The 20,631-nt window shown below is 39.8% G+C and overlaps 1 protein-coding gene across 1 annotated transcript; it reads left to right on the top strand.

Annotated features, from left to right (window-relative positions):
- Positions 1-8,688: 8,688 nt before the first annotated feature.
- On the top strand, positions 8,689-20,378 carry LOC127123935 (secreted RxLR effector protein 161-like). Its single transcript, XM_051054111.1, has 2 exons — positions 8,689-9,058; positions 20,236-20,378. The coding sequence occupies exons 1-2, from the start codon at positions 8,689-8,691 to the stop codon at positions 20,376-20,378; spliced, it is 513 nt and encodes a 170-aa protein (XP_050910068.1).
- Positions 20,379-20,631: the final 253 nt, after the last annotated feature.

Raw genomic sequence — 20,631 nt, 5'->3', positions numbered from 1 at the left:
CACCTAGACAACAAAGGTATGCAGCACATGAGAGTCCCTTGCTTCTTCATGGTACGAGTGTGAAGGGAATGCAAAATGTCTCCCAGCAAGGTAGGTACAGGGTTATGAGTGAGAAATATCTTAATAGCATTCATGTCTATGAATTGGTCTGGATTAGGGAATAACACCAAGCCATAGATTAGCAATGCCAGGATGTCTTCGAAAGCACGGACATTCATAACTTTTAAGAATTCTCGGGCCTTATTTGTCAGGAATTTGGCAAGTAAACCCTTAACCCCACTCCTTGTTACCCAATTAGCTTCAATGTCGGACTTCTTCATGTGTAAAGCTGCGGCAACTTCTTCAGACTTCGGGACCTTTTCTAAACCACTGAAAGGTATTTGATCAAGGATAGGTATCCCAAGCAGTCTGGAGAATTCTTCCAGTGTAGGTACCAACTGATAATCTGGGAATGTGAAGCAATGATGTTTAGGGTCGAAGAACTGGAATAAAACTCTCATCATATCTTCTTTGAACCCAGTGGTAACTAAATTGAGAAGAGAACCATGTCTCTTGATGAACTGCGCATGATCGGAAAGTTCTGACACTAAGTTCTTGAGTTGAGGAGAGATTGCTACAAGATTAATCCGGATGGTCTTCCTGGGAGCCATAGCCTTACAAAACAGAGCAAAGTTAAATCCCTAAGTCCTTGAAATGGTTAGTACAATGTTATGATGTCATGATGTTATGATGTTAAGCTGTTATGATGTTATGAGGTTAAATAAATAACAAGCACAAGCAAGTCACACAACCATCATTCCTAGGTTTTAAGGCTTGCATGAGTTCCATAGGTAAGTACCTTCCCCACTGAAGTTTAGTTGGTTCAACCTGTCCTAGAATAGTAACCGGGTTCTAGAAGGATCTCAAATCATTGACCTTTCTTTAAGTCCACTTCAGTGCAACACCAAGTGGTTGACCAAAGCTTCCTTAAAGTCCAATCTCAAAGAGTGTAGTATCGAGTCTCAACCAACCCCAGTCGGAACCGAAGTCAGTTATCTCACTACTTTCTAATGGCTAGGATGAGTCAATTAGGGTTCTAAAGGTCTGGTTAATGCTTTAATGACACCACGCGAATGCCAAATTTTTCCTCAAGTAAACATGAGGAACATCAGGACATCCAAAGTGTCACATTAACCGTAGCCATCATTTTAACCATTCCAGTATACGCCGGATAGTCGCGATGATCTATTGCTACTTACCTAAGGTACACTAGATCCGGGTGTAGGATCTTTCACTCAAGAATACCCAAGCAATCCCTTAAAAGTAAATCAGACAATTTTAAATAAGTGATCTTGTTTTTTAAGGTAACCTCTCTTGTAATCGTCCCCAGCAGAGTCGCCAGTTCTGTCATACAGTGAACTGACTTGGGGTATTTTGCTTTTTATCGCAATGTCGCGGATAGCAAGAGTCGCCACCGACTTTTCTTTTATCCAATAAGGAAAGGTGGAAAAGAACAGGAAAGACCTCAATAGATTTTGGGTTCGGGAGGTACATTATACAAAGGGAAGGTGTTAGCACCCTTTGTATCCATGGTTATCCATGGGCTCTTAATTGCTGGATCACTTATAGTTTTGTCTGAAAAGTGTTCGTGAATTGTTTAAAAAATGTTTCGAAAAGAGAGTTTAACTTTGTAATGATTCTCGTATGAATGTATACAAAGTATTTATCTCGTTTGATTTTGAAAACGGTTTAGAAAAATGTAACTTGGTAATGATTCTAGTATGAATGTATACCAAGTGGTGATTTTCTAGAATTTGCAAAGTGTGAGGGGTGGGAAATGTTTTAGGTTATGATCCAGCAATTGAGAGTTATGCCTTCCTAAGGTCGTTATGGGCATTTCCTATCCTTATGAGGGTAAAACTGTCCTTACTATTGAGAAGTAGGTAATTTTACCCTTTGGATGTTTAAGGGTCATCGTAGGGTCATCGATAGGTCATTGAAGGCAACGGTTGTAAGGATACCTTAGCATTCGAAGGGACGATCATCATTTAACCGTAGGCTACACCGAAGGGTCATCGAGGGACAAAATCGTATTTTTGAAGGCAACACCCGAGGGACCATGATTTATTTTATGATGATTTAACCGAAGGGTCTTTGCTAAGTGTATCCCTACATTCGCGGGACATGACCGTGGTACCGTAATATCGTAAGGCAAAAGAGAGGTCCAAGATCACATATTTAGAGGCCGTATTTTACAATCGATTAGGTAATTAGGATGAATCTCCACATTAAAATTAATACATTAAAATTAATACATTAAAATTAATTAGGCAATTTAGGGTGAAACTCCACAAGGGTATCCCACAAATAAAGTGGAAGACCTAGACAGCAATCTTTTCCTGGGAAAGGTGAACCTTTACAAAATTCAGCAAACGGGTTAGAGTACCAAGTCAGGATGCAATCAAGGATTGCACCGTAAAAGAAACCCGAACAGCAGTAGGGTCAGATAAACAATGCATGGCTATGATAAAAACATGACAGGTTAGCAAAGGACATAACAGAAAAATCAGCGACTGTCCCGGTCGCCGCTGCTTCGCCTAGCGAAGGCTTAGCGAATACTCGCTGCATGCTCGCTTAGCGATGTGCTAGCGAGCGGCTGCGGATTCTGGTTTTGATAACAGCATAATGTCAGCAAGCTTCACACCTTATAGCATCCATTACAGAGATTATGTGGTTAGACATTCAGATGTTCATGCATACTTAAATTCATATGTAAAACTTAAGATAGTTTCATAAATTCAATCATGATACCATATGCAAATTAAGAACATAAGGTAGTAATTAGCGAAGGCTTAGCGAATACTCGCTGCATGCTCGCTTAGCGATGTGCTAGCGAGCGGCTGCGGATTCTGGTTTTGATAACAGCATAATGTCAGCAAGCTTCACACCTTATAGCATCCATTACAGAGATTATGTGGTTAGACATTCAGATGTTCATGCATACTTAAATTCATATGTAAAACTTAAGATAGTTTCATAAATTCAATCATGATACCATATGCAAATTAAGAACATAAGGTAGTAATAGCAATGCCAACCTGTTTGTAATCGAATTGTAACCTTGAATTGGCCGATCGGATCGAATTGAGCGGAAGTGACCTTGCTGCCGCCGGCTTTCCTTCAGGGTTTCCTTTAGGGTTACTCGGAATTCTCAGGGTTAGCCTCCAGGGTTTGCCGTCTGTGAGCGCTGGGGTTTGCTTGCTAGGGTCCTCCTTTCGTCCCTTTTCCATTACTGAAGTGCTGGTATTTATAATGCTCTTTTTTGTGACCTAATGGGCTCAGAGTGAAGCCCATAATTTTCTGTTATCTGCCAGCTTCGCTAGGCGAGCGTGTAGCGAACGTTCGCTAGGCGAGCGTGTAGCGAACGTTCGCTAGGCGAAGGATTTGCTCGCCTAGCGAGCAGGCCAGTTTGGGCCATTTTCTGGATTGGGCCGTTCGTGAGCTGGGCCTTTGTTCCTTTAAGATCAGTGTCATAAAAATGAGTCGGAGTGCCCTGAAAATGTCTTGAAATATTAATGGGCAAATTTTGGGGTATGACAGAGATAGTATGAAGTTTGTTTGTTTTCGCTGCGCCTGCCTCTGGTGTTCTTATCTAAAAGGATTTCGAGTGTTTATTTGTTGGTTTTATTATATGTTTCTAATCCTCATTCCTGTTGGTGTATGCAAAGATTGTTTTAGCCAAAATTTACCAAAGGGAGAGATTGTTAGGCCTGACATGTTGTGATTGGCTGCATTTTGGAAAAACAAGTATTATTGACAGATGTTGAACAGGATGTTCTGACAGGTTGTTTCAACATTGCAATATGACCTAGTTTAAGTAGCTTGTGAGATTCAATTTCTTTAATGTTTTATCTGAATATTCTTTGAAGATTTAGTTCATGTATTCTGTTGAGCGTTTTCCATAAAGCAAAAGACTATTGTGTCTTGACTTATTTATGAAGTAACGATGTCAAGACATTTAGGAAATATCTTATTTGATTGAGATCATATTTTTAGAAGATTATGCATAGATCTTGGATCTACTGCAAATCAAGCCTGAAACCCATGTCTTTCCACTGCTATTTATAGAAAGGTTATAAACCTAAGAAGATATCGAAGCAGTGCAGTATATTGATCAAATTAGGGTTTCGTGTGCATGCTTTGTGTAAGTCATTCGAGTATCTCCTCATTACTTGAATTAGACTTGGTGTATTGAGTTGTAACTAACAATCCCTCAGAAGCTTTTAAGCAAAAGCGGATTGTGTTTCTCAGTTGTAAGTTGTTGTAAGGTTGAAGGGAAGTGAAAGGGGTCTCATATCTAGGAGTGTCTTAGATAGAAACATTCACGGGTAGAGATTAGGTGAGAAGTATGTAAAACCTGAGGTTGTTCAGGACTTCAAACTAATTCTGTGATAGTGGATTTCCTTCCTGGCTTGGTATACCTTAGATGTAGGTGATGTTGCACCAAACTGGTAACAATTGATTGTGTTATTTCCTGTCATACTGTTATTTAAACCCTAGTATTGTTTGTGGTGTGATAATGTGTTGACCCTGGTGTCGTGACATCGTGTACGACATCCGGGATCTGCTTACCAGAATTTCAATTGGTATCAGAGTAGGCATCCTACTTTGTTTTTGGGTGAGATCTGGGGAAGATACTTTCTGATCCCATGGATAAGGAAGGATGATTTATCAACATACCTCCCATCTTAGATGGATCCAACTATGACTATTGGAAGACAAGGATGTTGGAATTCTTAAAATCCATGGATAACAAGACATGGAAAATTGTCATCAAGGGATGGGAACATCCTGTAGTGAATGACAAAGATGGGAAGGCTACTACTGATATGAAGCCTGAAGAGGACTGGTCAAAGGAAGAAGGTGAATTGGATCTTGGAAACTCCAAAGCTTTGAATTCCCTATTCAATGGGGTTGACAAAAATATATTCAGGTTGATAGATATCTACATTGTAGCTAAAGAAGCTTGGGAGATCCTCAGAACTACTCATGAAGGCACATCCAAAGTGAAGATGTCTAGACTTCAGCTTCTCACTACCAGATTTGAGAATATAAAGATGAAAGATGATGAGAATATTCATGATTTTCTCATGAGTATTCTTGAAATATCTAATTCATCTAGTGCCTTAGGAGAAAAGAAGTCAGAAGAAAAGCTGGTGAAAAAAATTCCCAGGTCTCTACCTAAGAAATTTGACATGAACGTCACAACCATTGAAGAAGCTCAAGACATAAGCACCATGAGAGTAAATGAACTTATTGGGTCCCTCCAAACCTTTGAATTGGGTATTAGTGACAGATCTGAAAATAAAACTAAGAGCATAGCATTTGTATCCAACACTGAAGATGGACAAAACCAATGTGACTTGTATACTGATGAAGGAATGACTAATGTCATTGTTATCCTAGGAAGCCAATTCAACAAGATACTAAAGAGAATTGACAGGAAGTCAAGACCAAATGTCAAGAACATCCCTTTTGACATCAGGAATAATAATGATTTCTAGAAGAGAATAAGAACTGAAGAGATATCCAATCAAGGTAAAGGGATTCAATGTCATGGGTGTGAAGGATTTGGACACATTAGAGCAGAATGTACTACCTATCTCAAGAAACAAAAAAGGGGTTGTCTGTCTCTTGGTCTGATGATGATAACTCTGAAAGTGAATCTGAGGATGAACCTGCTAAACATGTTACTGCTCTAACTGGAAGATATGAATCTGATGAAGACTCATGTGATGAAGAATTATCCTATGAGGAACTGGTTGCATCCTAAAGATAACTTTGCATCAGAAGTGAAGAAATGTGTCGGATGGGAGAAAAACAGAAGAAAAATATATCTCAATTGTAGGCTGAAAATGAAGGACTTCAATTCACCATCTCCGATCTCCAAAATGAGGTGACAATGCTGATTTCCAAACTTGATAACATGACAAAGAATGTGAGAATGTGGAACAGGCTATCTAATGTGTTAGATGAAGTTTTGCAAATTGGAAAAGAGGTTGGATATATGAGGGGGATTGGCTTTAAACATCAATCTCAGGAAAAATAAGGAGAAAGCTCTATGACCAACTTTGTTCTTCCAAAGAGGGAGTCTAAGCCTGTAATGTCTAAACCTCGAGCTCAACATCATGCTAGTCATCAGAACTCTTAAACTAAAGCCCTTCTGCATCAAATTATATGGCTATCCCGGGTATCCAACACATACCAGGGTTAATTAGAAGAAAGAGTGAATACCTAAGCCTGTCAACACTAGTTTTATAGCTCACACCTCTCTTAAAGCTTCAGCTCGAGAAGACTGGTACTTTGACAGTGGATGTTCCAGACACATGACAGGTTTTAAGAAGTTCCTTGAAAACATCAAGTCATACTTAATTGGCTATGTCACATTTGGAGATAAGGCTAAAGGTGAAATTAAAGGGATTGGAAGACTAGCTTGTACAGGACTCCCAAGTCTTGATAATGTACTATTGGTAAAAGGTATGACTGCTAATTTGATTAATATCAGTCAACTCTATGATGAGGGTCTTAAAGTTAACTTCAAAAAATCATCGTGTCTAGTCACTAATGAGAAAAATGAAGTTCTAATGAGGGGAGTCGGGTCTAAGGACAATTGTTACTTATGGTCATCTAAAGAAACTACATACACTTCCACATGCCTGATATCCAAAGAAGAGGAAGTTAACCTATGGCACCAGAAACTTGGACATCTACATTTGAAAGCCATGAAAAAGATTATGTCAAAAAAATCCGTTAGAGGTATTCCAAGACTCAAGATTGAAGAAGATAAAATATGTGGAGAGTGGCAAATTGGGAAGCAAACCAAGATGTCACATCCAAAGTTACAACATCAGACTACTTCAAACGTTCTGGAGATTTTTCATGTGGACTTAATAGGGCCTATGCAGGTTGAGATCATTGGAGGGAAAAGATACTCATATGTAGTTGTTGACGATTTTTCAAGATTCACTTGGGTGAACTTCATCAAAGAAAAATCAGATGTCTTTGAGGTGTTCAAAGATCTATGTCAAAGGATTCAAAGAGAGAAGGAAAGTGGAATTGTTAGGATTCAAAGTGACCATGGGAAGGAATTTGAAAATAGATGATTTGATGAATTTTGATCCTCTTAAGGTATTGGTCAAGATTTCTCCTCTCCCATCACCTCTCAGCAAAACGACATTGTTGAACGCAAGAACAGAACTCTACAAGAATCAGTTAGAGTCATGCTTCATGTCAAGCATCTACCCTACCATTTTTGGGATGAAACAATGAATACTGCTTGTTATATTCATAATGGAGTCACTTTAAGAACCGGTACCTCGACTACTCTTTATGAACTATGGAGAGGAAGGAATCCCACTGTCAAATACTTTCATGTTTTTGGAAGCAAATGATACATCCTGGTTGACCATGAACAAAGAAGAAAGATGGATCCCAAGAGGGATGAAGGAATATTTCTGATACTCTACAAACAGCAGAGCCTATAGAGTTTTTATTTCCAGAACCAAAGTCATGATGGAATCCATCAATGTGGTAGTGGATGATAATATTTTAGAAAAAGGGAATGATATTGAGAAAGATGTTGAAACATCATCTCAGTAGATTAACACATCTGAAAATGAGGAAGTTAATGAGTCAGACAGTGAATCAAGAAGCTTGAACCAGACAACCACCAAGTCAACAACGACCCCTCCATCAGAATTCAGAAAGATCATCTGACATATCTCATTATTAGAAACCTTAATGAAGGGGTCACCACTAGATCTAGAGATGTGATTTCAAATGCTTGCTTTATTTCTAAGTTTGAACCAAAAAATGTGAAGGAAGCCTTGACTAATGAATTTTGGATTAATGTTATGAAAGAACAACCAGGTCATAAGAAATGAAGTATGAGACTTAGTCCCTGGGCCTAAAGGAATGAATGTTATTGGCATAAAGTGGATCTACAAGAACAAATCTGATGAAAAAGGGATTGTAACAAAAAACAAAGCCAAACTTAATGCTCAAGAATACACTCAAATTGAAGGGGTTGATTTTGATGAGACCTTTGCCCCTATTGCTTGCCTTGAGTCAATAAGACTACTGCTAGAAGTGGCTTGCTTACTTAAGTTTAAACTATTTCAAATGTATATGAAAAATGCATTCTTAAACGGGTACTTGAATGAAGAAGTCTATGTTGAACAACCCAAGGGGTTCGTAGATCCCAACTTTCTAAATCATATTTACAAACTAAGGAAAACTCTTTATGGATTAAAGCATGCACCTAGAGCTTGGTATGAAAGGCTCACTGAGTACCTTGTTAACAATGGATACAATAAATGAGGAACATACAAGACACTGTTTATTAAAGAGGAGCATGGTAAACTCATGATAGCTCAAATATATGTTGATGACATTGTGTTTTGACAGATGCCGAACCAGATGGTACAACATTTTGTCAGGAAGATGCAATCTGAATTTGAAACGAGTCTTGTTGGTGAATTGACATACTTTCTTGGGCTCCAAGTCAAACAAACAGATGACAATATCTTTATCTCTCAAAGCAAGTATGCCAAGAATATAGTGAAGAAGTTTGGCATGGAAAATGCTAGTCATAAAAGGACACCTGCACTAACTCATTTAAAACTGACTAAAGATGAAAAAGGTGTAAATATGGATCAAAGTCTATACAGGGGTATGATTGATAGTTTGTTGTATCTTACAGCTGGCAGACTTGACATTACATTTGCTATAGGAGTATGTGCTAGATATCAGTCTAAACCCAAAATGAGTCAAATTACTCAAGTGAAAAGGATTATGAAGTACATCAATGGAACTAGTGACTATGGAATATTGTATTCTCATAATGCAAACTCCTTGCTTACAGGATATCGTGATGCGGATCGGGAAGACAATGCTGATGATAGAAAGAGCACTTTTGGAGGATGTTTCTTATTGGGAAATAATCTTATATCTTGGTTCAGTAAAAAGCAAAATAGTGTGTTCTTATCTACGACTGAGGCTGAATATGTTGCAGCAGGAAGTAGTTGCTCTCAATTAATTTGGATGAAACAAATGTTAGAAGAATACAATGCCCAACAAGATGTCATGACATTATATTGTGACAAATTATGTGCTATTAACATTTCCAAGAATCCTATTCAGCATATCAGAACTTAGCATATTGATATACGTCATCACATCATTAAGGATCTGGTGGAAGACAAAATTGTTACTCTTGAGCATGTAACTACTGAGAAGCAACTTGCATATATTTTTACTAAAGCTTCATATGCAAATCAATTTGAATAATTAAGGGGACAATTTGGCATTTGCATGCTTGAAGAATTATAGCAATTACTGAAGTGGATATATGAGAATCAATTTTTCTCTTCCCTCCACTTAATGGTGTACAAAACTCAAGGACTATCATTACAACTTTTCCTTATTTTTACAACGTTGCACCTTAGCCATTCTCACACTACCTCTTGCATTCTCTCTCTCTCAACCTTGATCTTAGACACTCTCATCTCTCCATCTTCTCTCTACAGTCCATACTGAAAACCTCCAAAATGTATAAACCTTTTGTCTTCACTCCGAGCATGCACTCCAAAGAGTAATCAAACCCTAAAAATATTGGTGCTGAGATAAATCTCTCTGATGTCTAAGAAGAAATCCCTGAAGAGGAAGGAAGTTCCTTATGAGTCTAGTGAATCTGACCATGATGTCGAACATAATGTTCAGGACATCACCTCTACTTCCAAAAAGCAAGCCTCTTGGAAGAAGATTCTAGCTAATATCCCTGAAGCTCCAATTGACAACATTTCTTTTCACTCTGTGGAGAATGTTGAAAAATGGAAATGTGTTTATCAAAGAAGATTAGCTCTTGAAAGGGAACTGGGGAAAAATTCTTTTGGATGCAAAGATATGATGAGTCTGATTCAAGAGGCTGGATTAATGAAAATTGTAACTGGTTTTGGCAAGTGATATGAAATGCTTATCAAAGAATTTATTATGAACATCTCCAAGGAATGTGACAACAAGAGGAGCAAGGATTTTACAAAAGTGTATGTCAGAGGAAGATGTGTGGAATTTTCTCCTAAAATAATCAATAGGTTCTTAGGCAGAAATGAAGAAGAACAAGCTGAAATAGAAGTCTCAGACAATGTCATCTGCAGAGAGATTACTACTAAGCAAGTGAAGGAATGGTCAAGGAAAGGGAAATTGTTTGTTAGTGCCTTGAGCGTCAAGTATGTTGTTCTCCACAGAATTGGAGCTGCTAATTGGGTTCCAACCAATCACACTTCCAACATTGCTACATGACTAGGTAAGTTTATTTACATTGTTGGGACCAAGTCAAATTTTGAAATTGGATCCTATGTTTTTTTATCAAACTATGAAGCATGCTGCTTCTTATGTTGTGAATATGTCAATAACTTTTCCATCCTTAATTTATGGTGTTATCTTGAGTCAACACCGTGGTATCTTAATCAGCTCTGACAGTACCTGTAAAAGGGACCATCCTCTCTCATTACATTATAGGTTGTTCACTGGGAAACATGCCTTAGACATTGTCATGACATATGGACAGTGTCATACGGTGAACTGACTTTATGTGGTTTTAATCGCAATGTCGCGGTTAGCAAGAGTCGCCACCGACTTTTCTTTTATACAATAAGGAAAGGTGGAAAAGAACAGGAAAGACCTTAATTTAGATTCTTAGGTTCGGGAGGTACATTATACAAAGGGAAGGTGTTAGCACCCTTTGTATCCATGGTTATCCATGGGCTCTTAATCGCTCAATCATTTATGTTTTTCTAGTTTGAAAAAGTGGTTGGGAAATGTGTAGGAAATGTTTTGGAAAGGAGAATTTAACTTTGTAATGATTCTTGAATGAATGTATACAAAGTGGTTATCTCGTTTAGTTTTGAAAATAGTTTAGAAAAATATAACTCGGCAATGATTCTAGTGCGAATGTATGCCAAGTGGTGATTTTCTAATGGAGGTTTTGAAAGGTGTAAGGTGTGAAAAGTAGTTTTAAATTGTGAATAAGCAATTAAGAGTTATACCTATCCGAGGTCTTTCCGGGCATTTCCTATCCTTATGAGGGTAAAACTGTCCTTACTATTGAGAAGTAAGTATTTTTATCCTTTGGATGTGAAAGGGTCATCGTAGGGTCATCGATTGGTCATTGAAGGCAACAGTTGTGAGGATACCTTAGCATTCGAAGGGACGATCATCATTTAACCGTAGGCTACACCGAAGGGTCATCGAGGGACAAAGGCAACATTCGAGGGACTATGATGATTTAACCGAAGGGTCTTTGCTAAGTGGATCCCCATATTCGCGGGACATGACCATAATACCGTAATCGTAGGGTAACAAAAGAGAGGTCCAAGATCGCATATTAAAAGGCAAAGTTTTACAATTAATTAGATAGCCGTAGTCGATTAAGTAATTAGGTCCATATTAAAATCAGTACATTAAGATCAATTAAGCCATTAGGGTGGATCTTCACCGTGAAATTAATACATTAAAATCAATTGAGTAATTCAGGATGAATCTCCATAAGGGTATCCCACACATAAAGTGGAATACCTAGCCGGCCATTTCCTCGGGAATATGTAAACCTTTACACAATTCAGCACACGGGTTAGAGCATCAAAGTAAAGTATAATTGAAAATTGCACTACAACACACCAGTCATAATCTCAGGCCAAATGATGCAGAATTATAATAAGTCTTGGTTAGATAGACATAAGGCAGAACAAAGCAGCCACTGTCCCGTTCGCCTCTGCTTCGCCTAGCGAAGGCTCAGCGAATGCTCGCTACAGGCTCGCTTAGCGATGTGCTAGCGAGCGGCCACGGGTTTGGAGTTTGACAGCAGCATGACCTCTGAAAACCTGAACTTTTATGGCATTTGATTACAGGAATAGTATGGTCAAACATTCATGATATTCAAGCATATTTAAATTCGTATGTGAAATCAAATTACATATTCGAAACTTCAATCATGATGCTTTATGTATATAGCGATTACCGATTAAAAGCATAAAACAATAGTGATGCGCAAACCTGCTTGCAACTAAGCTGCTATGTTGAAAAGACTGATCGCTTTTGGTATCGGCTGGAGTTGGGCGGCGGTAGCTTCGGAGCGGAGGAGCGGCCTTCAGGGTTTCTTTATTCGGAACTCTCTACGGTAGCCTCCAGGGTTTCTGTGCCAGGGTTTCCGTCTGTCCTTGTCTCCCCCTTCGTCCTCTGAAGCTTGGCTATTTATAGTGCTCTTGTTGTGACCTAATGGGCTCAGAATGAAGCCCAGAAATTCTGATATTCGCAAGCTTCGCTAGGCGAAGGAGTTGCTCGCCTAGCGAGCAAGCTATTTTGGGCTTTTACTGGATCTGGTGCTTCGCTGGGGCGAGTGTCATAACGAGGGGTTCGCTAGGCGAAGGAATTGCTCGCCTAGCGAGCAAGCCAGTTTAGGCCCTTTTCTGGAGTGGGCCTGTTGTGAGCTGGGCTTTTGTCCCTTTAAGGTTAGTGCCTTGCAGAATAAGTCGGAGTGTCTTGAAAAATGCCTTGTAATATTAATGGGCAAATTTTGGGGTATGACAGTTGCCCCTGTTCAATATTCTTGAACCGAGAGAGTAGAATGGTATGTGCACCATTCGCGGTCTGGAGGTGGAAGATTATTGAACACTAGAATGCCCCCAAAAATTTGCGCTTGTCAATCAGGAGCTAGTCTTGATGGAGATGGGCTTTAAAGATGCCATCCAGGGAATTTGATGATGAGAGCTTCAGAGTGCGTCGTACATTAGACGATATCTGAATACATGGATGTCGTACCGGGTCATACGCTAGACTGTATGGTGAGTCCTCCATTATGCTGTCGACCTCGTTGGGGAGTCAGAGTGTGTTATACGCTGCTGGGGATAAGGGATCAGCATGGATCATACGCTAGACCGTATCTGAATACCAGAGTGATTTGTTCATTAGGCGGGTGACTTCGCTGAGGATGAAAAATCAGAATGGATCGTACGCTAGATCGTCTCTGAGTTGCAGAACGAAACCTCCATTAAGCGGGTGATTTCACTGGGGATAGAAGATCAGACCGGATCGTATGCTAGATCGTATCTGAGTTGAAGATCCAAATGGGTCTTATGCTAGACCGTATTGGAGTTGCAGGATGAGTCGTCCGTTAGGCTGTGTCTGATGATGAAAGGGGGTAGTCGTACGCTAGACTACACTTCCGAAATGTACCGTACACTAGGTAGCATCTGAGGAGATGAAGGTCTAACTGGGTCGTACATTAAACCGTATCTGAGCAGAATGAGCCGTCCATTAGGCTGAATCTGACGATGAAAGGGGGTAGTCGTACGCTAGACTACACTTCAGAAATGTACCGTACACTAGGTAGCATCTGAGGAGCAGAATGAGCCGTCCATTAGGCTGAATCTGACGATGAAAGGGGGTAGTCGTACGCTAGACTACACTTCAGAAATGTACCGTACACTAGGTAGCATCTGAGGAGATGAAGGTCTAACTGGGTCGTACATTAAACCGTATCTGAGTAGAATGAGCCGTCCATTAGGCTGAATCTGATGATAAAAGGGGGTAGTCATATGCTAGACTACACTTCAGAAATGTACCGTACACTAGGTAGCATCTGAGGATATGAAGGTCTAACTGGATCGTACATTAGACCGTATTTGAGTTATTGAAGGTCAGAATGGATCGTACGCTAGATCGTATCTGAGTTGAAGGAGTCTTATGTTGGGCTGAATCAGAACGAACCGTACGTTAGGCTGAATCTGATAGTATTTGTGTATGCTGTATTTGCGATAAATGTCTGGGATGAGCTTATAGATGCCATCGTTAGGAGGATGTCAGAATGAATGTTGACATTGGAGTATATCTGAAAGATGTAGTTGAATCCTGAATGTAATTGATAAAGCTGTCCGTCTGAATGGACCTTTGTTTTGATTGTATCAAGAGGATAATTAACCTGAAAAATAAAGTTAGCTTCATGCCATGTCATGATGCATGAGATGCAAATGTTGTATGCATGCGTGTGCTGTGAAATGATGTAATGAGTGAATTATGCGTCTGGAATAAATGAGAGCATTGTATACATGTATATGTTATGAAATGATGTAATGTATATGATGCGGAATGAAAATTGTATGTAGGTATGTGATGTGAAATGATGTAATGAATGCACTATGTGTCTGAAACGTTCTTCCGGGGGACTCTACTGGGGAAATAAATCTCAGTCTTCTGGTCGGAGATATTTGTATTGATGACCCTTCCTTAGCTAGGGGTATTTGACTTTTATCTGATGGCAGAGATATTCAACAGAGCCTGGCTGGGGGTAGAAGAGATGACCAGTCTAGTGATGCCAATTTCTTCTGGGGAATAACTGGCGTTGCCGGGGAATCGAATTAGCAACGGATTCATTGGGAAGCGTGATTAGACCTTCTCCTCGATCCTGAAGTCGTGTAGTAATTGCTATTACTATTCTAGGCATGCATTTTTGGTAAACATTGATCATATTCAAATGCATAAATCAATTCAAAGTAAATCAATGGACGTTTACGCAAACAAAACAGAAAAGGTAAAACAAAAGCATCTTTTTGAAAATGAAATTGTATTGATTTTGAAAGAGGGCCTGTAAACAGGCAATTTGTGTACAAGGAGACAGAAATCCTAGTGAGAGGAAATCGTCAAGAAAACAAAGAGAAAGCTATGCAGAAAAGGTCCTATTGATTTTAATTCCACTACTGTCATTATGTCTTCAAGCGTCTCATCTCCTGTTGTCGGATAGAAGTGATTGGCTTGTTCAGTCCTTGGAACTTGGTTGAAGCTGACTGAGAACGGGACATAGTCTTACGCTTTAATCCCTAATTTTTGCCTGGACCGCCTTTTCAGGTTTTCAGTCCACCAGGATACCCTTTTTTGCCCAAGCCGCCTTTTCAGGTTTTCGACTTGCCGGGTGTACGTTTTTATATGTTTATCCCTAATTTTTGCCCGAACCCTTTTGGTTCGCCGGGATGCCCTTACTTTTGCCTAGATACGTCGACCTAGCGGGTCTCTTTTATGCGTAGTATTTTTTAACTATGTCCGCGTTCACAGGATGCGGGAAATCTTCGCCGTCCATTGTAGCAAGTATCATGGCTCCACCAGAGAATATCTTCTTAACCATAAATGGCCCTTCGTATGTGGGAGTCCATTTACCTCTGGGATCACCTTGCGGTAGAATGATACGCTTGATCACCAAGTCACCAATTTGATATACCTGTCTCTTGACCTTTTTGTTAAATGCCTGGATCATGCGCTTCTGATATATCTGCCTATGACAAACAGCCGCGAGTCTCTTCAATCAAATTTATCTGATCGAGTCGAGTCTGAATCCGTTCATCTTCATCTAAGCCCGCCTCTTTCATGATTCTTAGAGAGGGAATCTGAACTTCCACTGGTAAGATGGCTTCCATTCCATAGACTAAAGAGAACGGAGTTGCCCCTGTCGAAGTGCGTACTGAAGTGCGATAACCGTGGAGAGCGAATGGTAACATCTCATGCCAGTCTTTGTACGTTACTGTCATCTTTTGTATGATCTTCTTGATATTCTTATTAGCAGCCTCCACGATGCCGTTCATCTTTGGCCGGTACGGAGAAGAGTTATGGTGTTTTATTTTGAACTGCGTGCAGAGTTCAGTAATCATCTTGTTGTTCAAATTAGTACCATTGTCAGTGATAACTCTTTTAGGAGACAGCAGGTTTCTCAAATAGATATTTGATAGAATCCATCTTAGAAGTCAATAAAGTGGTATGATTCAACATATACTGTCTTAGTCGGCGAGCAGCCCAAGCCAAAGCACAGCAAGCTTTCTCGAGCTGTGAGTATCTTGTTTCACAATCGGTACCTTTTGCTAAGGCAGTATATGGCATGCTCTTTTCGACCAGACTCGTCATGTTGCCCCAACACACACCTCATTGAATTTTCTAACACGGTCAAATACATGATGTGAGGTCTTTCTTCAACTGGTGGTATCAGAATTGGAGGTTCTTGGAGATACTTCTTGATTTTGTCAAAAGCTTCTTGGCATTCATCATTCCATACCATCTCTTGATTTTTTCTCAGTAATTTGAAGATGGGTTTGCAGGTAGCAGTCAAGTGTGGAATGAATCGGGCAATGTAATTCGAGTGCCCCAAGAAACCTCTGACTTCTTTCTTGTTTATTTCAGTACCCAGATTTACAATTTCAATTAATTCCTCATGCGGCTGTATAGTCTTTTCTTCTTGCAGTAGTCGGGCAAGTTCTCCAGGGACTTCACAATCTTCCTCGCTTCCATCCTCGGCTTGGTAGATCAGATTTTCAAAGTCATAATGAACAGTAGCAGAATTATTATCAATAGGATCCAGAGTGGCTATGGATCTGCAATTTGTTACGTGAGTGTGTGCAAGAAAACATAGCTTGTTTAAAAGATGACAGGAAAGATAAAGAGCGCAATATTTGAATGCAAAAAGGTCCCTTGATTTATTGAATGTGAATATGCTTATGAAATGACAAAACCCTTAACAAATTAGCTACTGTGCCCCGGGCATAGACACAATGCTTTAAGAAGTTCAATTGTAAAAACTAAAAAGTCGCAACACTAAAATAGGCAATAACCATTACTCCTGACTAAAGGAAATCGGGATAGTGTCTTCAGCCTTCCAATTATTGAGTCCGTCACCAATTGTTGGGAAAATCCAGCTATCCCAGTCACAATCGTTATCAGCATCTTCCACAGCATTGACAGTCTTGTCATGATTAGGCAGGGGGGCAGCGATGACCTTAGGAGTCTCAGGCGGATCCAATTCAAATTCTCCGGCGTCGATCATATCCTAAATTTTATTCTTCAACGACCAACAATCGTTTGTATTATGCCCGGGGCTATCGGAGTGATACGCACACCTGACATTGGGATTATAACTAGGAGAAGTAGTGTTGGGTTTTGCAGGAGGATCTCTGAGGGTAATTAAATTTGCTTTTAGCATACTCTGCAGTGCTTGTGCTAAAGTCATATTGATCTTCGTAAACTGCCTTCTTCCCGGGTTAATGTGCCTCACAGATTTCTTGTCTTTTTTCTTCTCGAGCAAGAGAGCCTTCAGTTCTTCCTGCCCCTTGGATAAGTTCAAGATCATGTCCTGGAGTTGAGCATTCTGAGCATGGAGATCTTTGACAGTCTGTCTGAGGTCCATTTTTCTGTTTGCATGAAAACCGTGAGAACATTGATCCCTTTAGAACACCTGTTATGCAATGTTATGCTATGCAATGTATGAAATGTTTTCAAGGACTTTTGGAATTTAACTTTGCATAAACTACCAAAAAGGAAACTTTTTTTCTTTTTTTTTTTTTTTTTTTTTTTTTACAAAATAGAGCAAAGTTAAATCCCTAAGTCCTCGAAATGGTTAGTTCAATGCCATGATGTTATGATGATGTTATGATGTTAAGTAAATAACAAGCACAAGCAAGTCACACAACCATCATTCCTAAGTTTTAAGGCTTGCATGAGTTCCATAGGTAAGTACCCTCCCCACTGAAGTTTGGTTGGTTCAACCTGTCCTAGAATAGTAATCGGGTTCTAGAAGGATCTCAGATCATCGACCTTTCTTTAAGTCCACTTCAGTGCAACGCCAAGTGGTTGACCAAAGCTTCCCTAAAGTCCAATCTCAAAGAGTGTAGTATCGAGTCTCAACCAACCCCAGTCGGAACCGAAGTCAGTTATCTCACTACTTTCTAATGGCTAGGATGAGTCAATTAGGGTTCTAAAGGTCTGGTTAATGCTTTGATGACACCACACGAATGCCAAATTTTTCCTCAAGTAAACATGAGGAACATCAGGACATCCAAAGTGTCACATTAACCGTAGCCATCATTTTAACCATTCCAGTATACGCCGGATAGTCGCGATGATCTATTGCTACTTACCTAAGGTACACTAGATCCGGGTGTAGGATCTTTCACTCAAGCATAAAATACCCTCAAAAGAAGGAACAGTTTAAAACATAAATGATTTTTAAGGTGACCTCTCTTTGTAAGTCCCCAGCAGAGTCGCCAGTTCTCTCATACGGTGAACTGACTTTATGTGGTTTTAATCGCAATGTCGCGGTTAGCAAGAGTCGCCACCGACTTTTCTTTTATCCAATAAGGAAAGGTGGAAAAGAACAGGAAAGACCTTAATTTAGATTCTTAGGTTCGGGAGGTACATTATACAAAGGGAAGGTGTTAGCACCCTTTGTATCCATGGTTATCCATGGGATCTTAATCGCTCAATCATTTATGTTTTTCTAGTTTGAAAAAGTGGTTGGGAAATGTGTAGGAAATGTTTTGGAAAGGAGAATTTAACTTTGTAATGATTCTTGAATGAATGTATACAAAGTGGTTATCTCGTTTAGTTTTGAAAATAGTTTAGAAAAATATAACTCGGCAATGATTCTAGTGCGAATGTATGCCAAGTGGTGATTTTCTAATGGAGGTTTTGAAAGGTGTAAGGTGTGAAAAGTAGTTTTAAATTGTGAATAAGCAATTAAGAGTTATACCTATCCGAGGTCTTTCCGGGCATTTCCTATCCTTATGAGGGTAAAACTGTCCTTACTATTGAGAAGTAAGTATTTTTATCCTTTGGATGTGAAAGGGTCATCGTAGGGTCATCGATTGGTCATTGAAGGCAACAGTTGTGAGGATACCTTAGCATTCGAAGGGACGATCATCATTTAACCGTAGGCTACACCGAAGGGTCATCGAGGGACAAAGGCAACATTCGAGGGACTATGATGATTTAACCGAAGGGTCTTTGCTAAGTGGATCCCCATATTCGCGGGACATGACCATAATACCGTAATCGTAGGGTAACAAAAGAGAGGTCCAAGATCGCATATTAAAAGGCAAAGTTTTACAATTAATTAGATAGCCGTAGTCGATTAAGTAATTAGGTCCATATTAAAATCAGTACATTAAGATCAATTAAGCCATTAGGGTGGATCTTCACCATGAAATTAATACATTAAAATCAATTGAGTAATTCAGGATGAATCTCCATAAGGGTATCCCACACATAAAGTGGAATACCTAGCCGGCCATTTCCTCGGGAATATGTAAACCTTTACACAATTCAGCACACGGGTTAGAGCATCAAAGTAAAGTATAATTGAAAATTGCACTACAACACACCAGTCATAATCTCAGGCCAAATGATGCAGAATTATAATAAGTCTTGGTTAGATAGACATAAGGCAGAACAAAGCAGCCACTGTCCCGTTCGCCTCTGCTTCGCCTAGCGAAGGCTCAGCGAATGCTCGCTACAGGCTCGCTTAGCGATGTGCTAGCGAGCGGCCACGGGTTTGGAGTTTGACAGCAGCATGACCTCTGAAAACCTGAACTTTTATGGCATTTGATTACAGGAATAGTATGGTCAAACATTCATGATATTCAAGCATATTTAAATTCGTATGTGAAATCAAATTACATATTCGAAACTTCAATCATGATGCTTTATGTATATAGCGATTACCGATTAAAAGCATAAAACAATAGTGATGCGCAAACCTGCTTGCAACTAAGCTGCTATGTTGAAAAGACTGATCGCTTTTGGTATCGGCTGGAGTTGGGCGGCGGTAGCTTCGGAGCGGAGGAGCGGCCTTCAGGGTTTCTTTATTCGGAACTCTCTACGGTAGCCTCCAGGGTTTCTGTGCCAGGGTTTCCGTCTGTCCTTGTCTCCCCCTTCGTCCTCTGAAGCTTGGCTATTTATAGTGCTCTTGTTGTGACCTAATGGGCTCAGAATGAAGCCCAGAAATTCTGATATTCGCAAGCTTCGCTAGGCGAAGGAGTTGCTCGCCTAGCGAGCAAGCTATTTTGGGCTTTTACTGGATCTGGTGCTTCGCTGGGGCGAGTGTCATAACGAGGGGTTCGCTAGGCGAAGGAATTGCTCGCCTAGCGAGCAAGCCAGTTTAGGCCCTTTTCTGGAGTGGGCCTGTTGTGAGCTGGGCTTTTGTCCCTTTAAGGTTAGTGCCTTGCAGAATAAGTCGGAGTGTCTTGAAAAATGCCTTGTAATATTAATGAGCAAATTTTGGGGTATGACAGACAGATACCTTCTAGACCTACAAATAGAACATGCATCCTTGCTGAGCTAAAAGATACATGCAAGACTTTTGATGAAACTATCAAAAGTTGTACTGAAAAGAAAGCAAGGTTGAACTGTTGATAAAGGCTTTGTCTAAAGAAGAAGGAATTTTGAAAGGTGATGGAATAGATGAAGAAGAAGAAAATGAAGATAGGTCTGATGCTAGTGATGATGAAGATGCTACCAGCAGTGATGAGGATTGAAGCTCTCTAGCTCATTCGTGTGTTGGCTAAGCTTCTGTTTGTTTTGTGGGTTGTGCCCTGAATATATTTTTTTGTGCACTGTAAAAGTGCTCTTTGTTATTCTTGGGTTGTAAACTCTTTTGGTTGTGTTATGCTAGCTTTGATACTTTGGTAAGTTTTTATCAATTTTATGGCTAAAAAGGGGAGCAGTTATGTGGTAGTTATGTGGTGTTGTTGTTTGATGTTTGTTCTATTTTTAGTCGTTAGCCCTCTT

Source organism: Lathyrus oleraceus, chromosome 2, assembly GCF_024323335.1.
Source record: "Lathyrus oleraceus cultivar Zhongwan6 chromosome 2, CAAS_Psat_ZW6_1.0, whole genome shotgun sequence".
Classification (NCBI taxonomy): Eukaryota; Viridiplantae; Streptophyta; class Magnoliopsida; order Fabales; family Fabaceae; genus Lathyrus; species Lathyrus oleraceus.
This window is presented reverse-complemented; position numbering and strand designations above follow the sequence as displayed.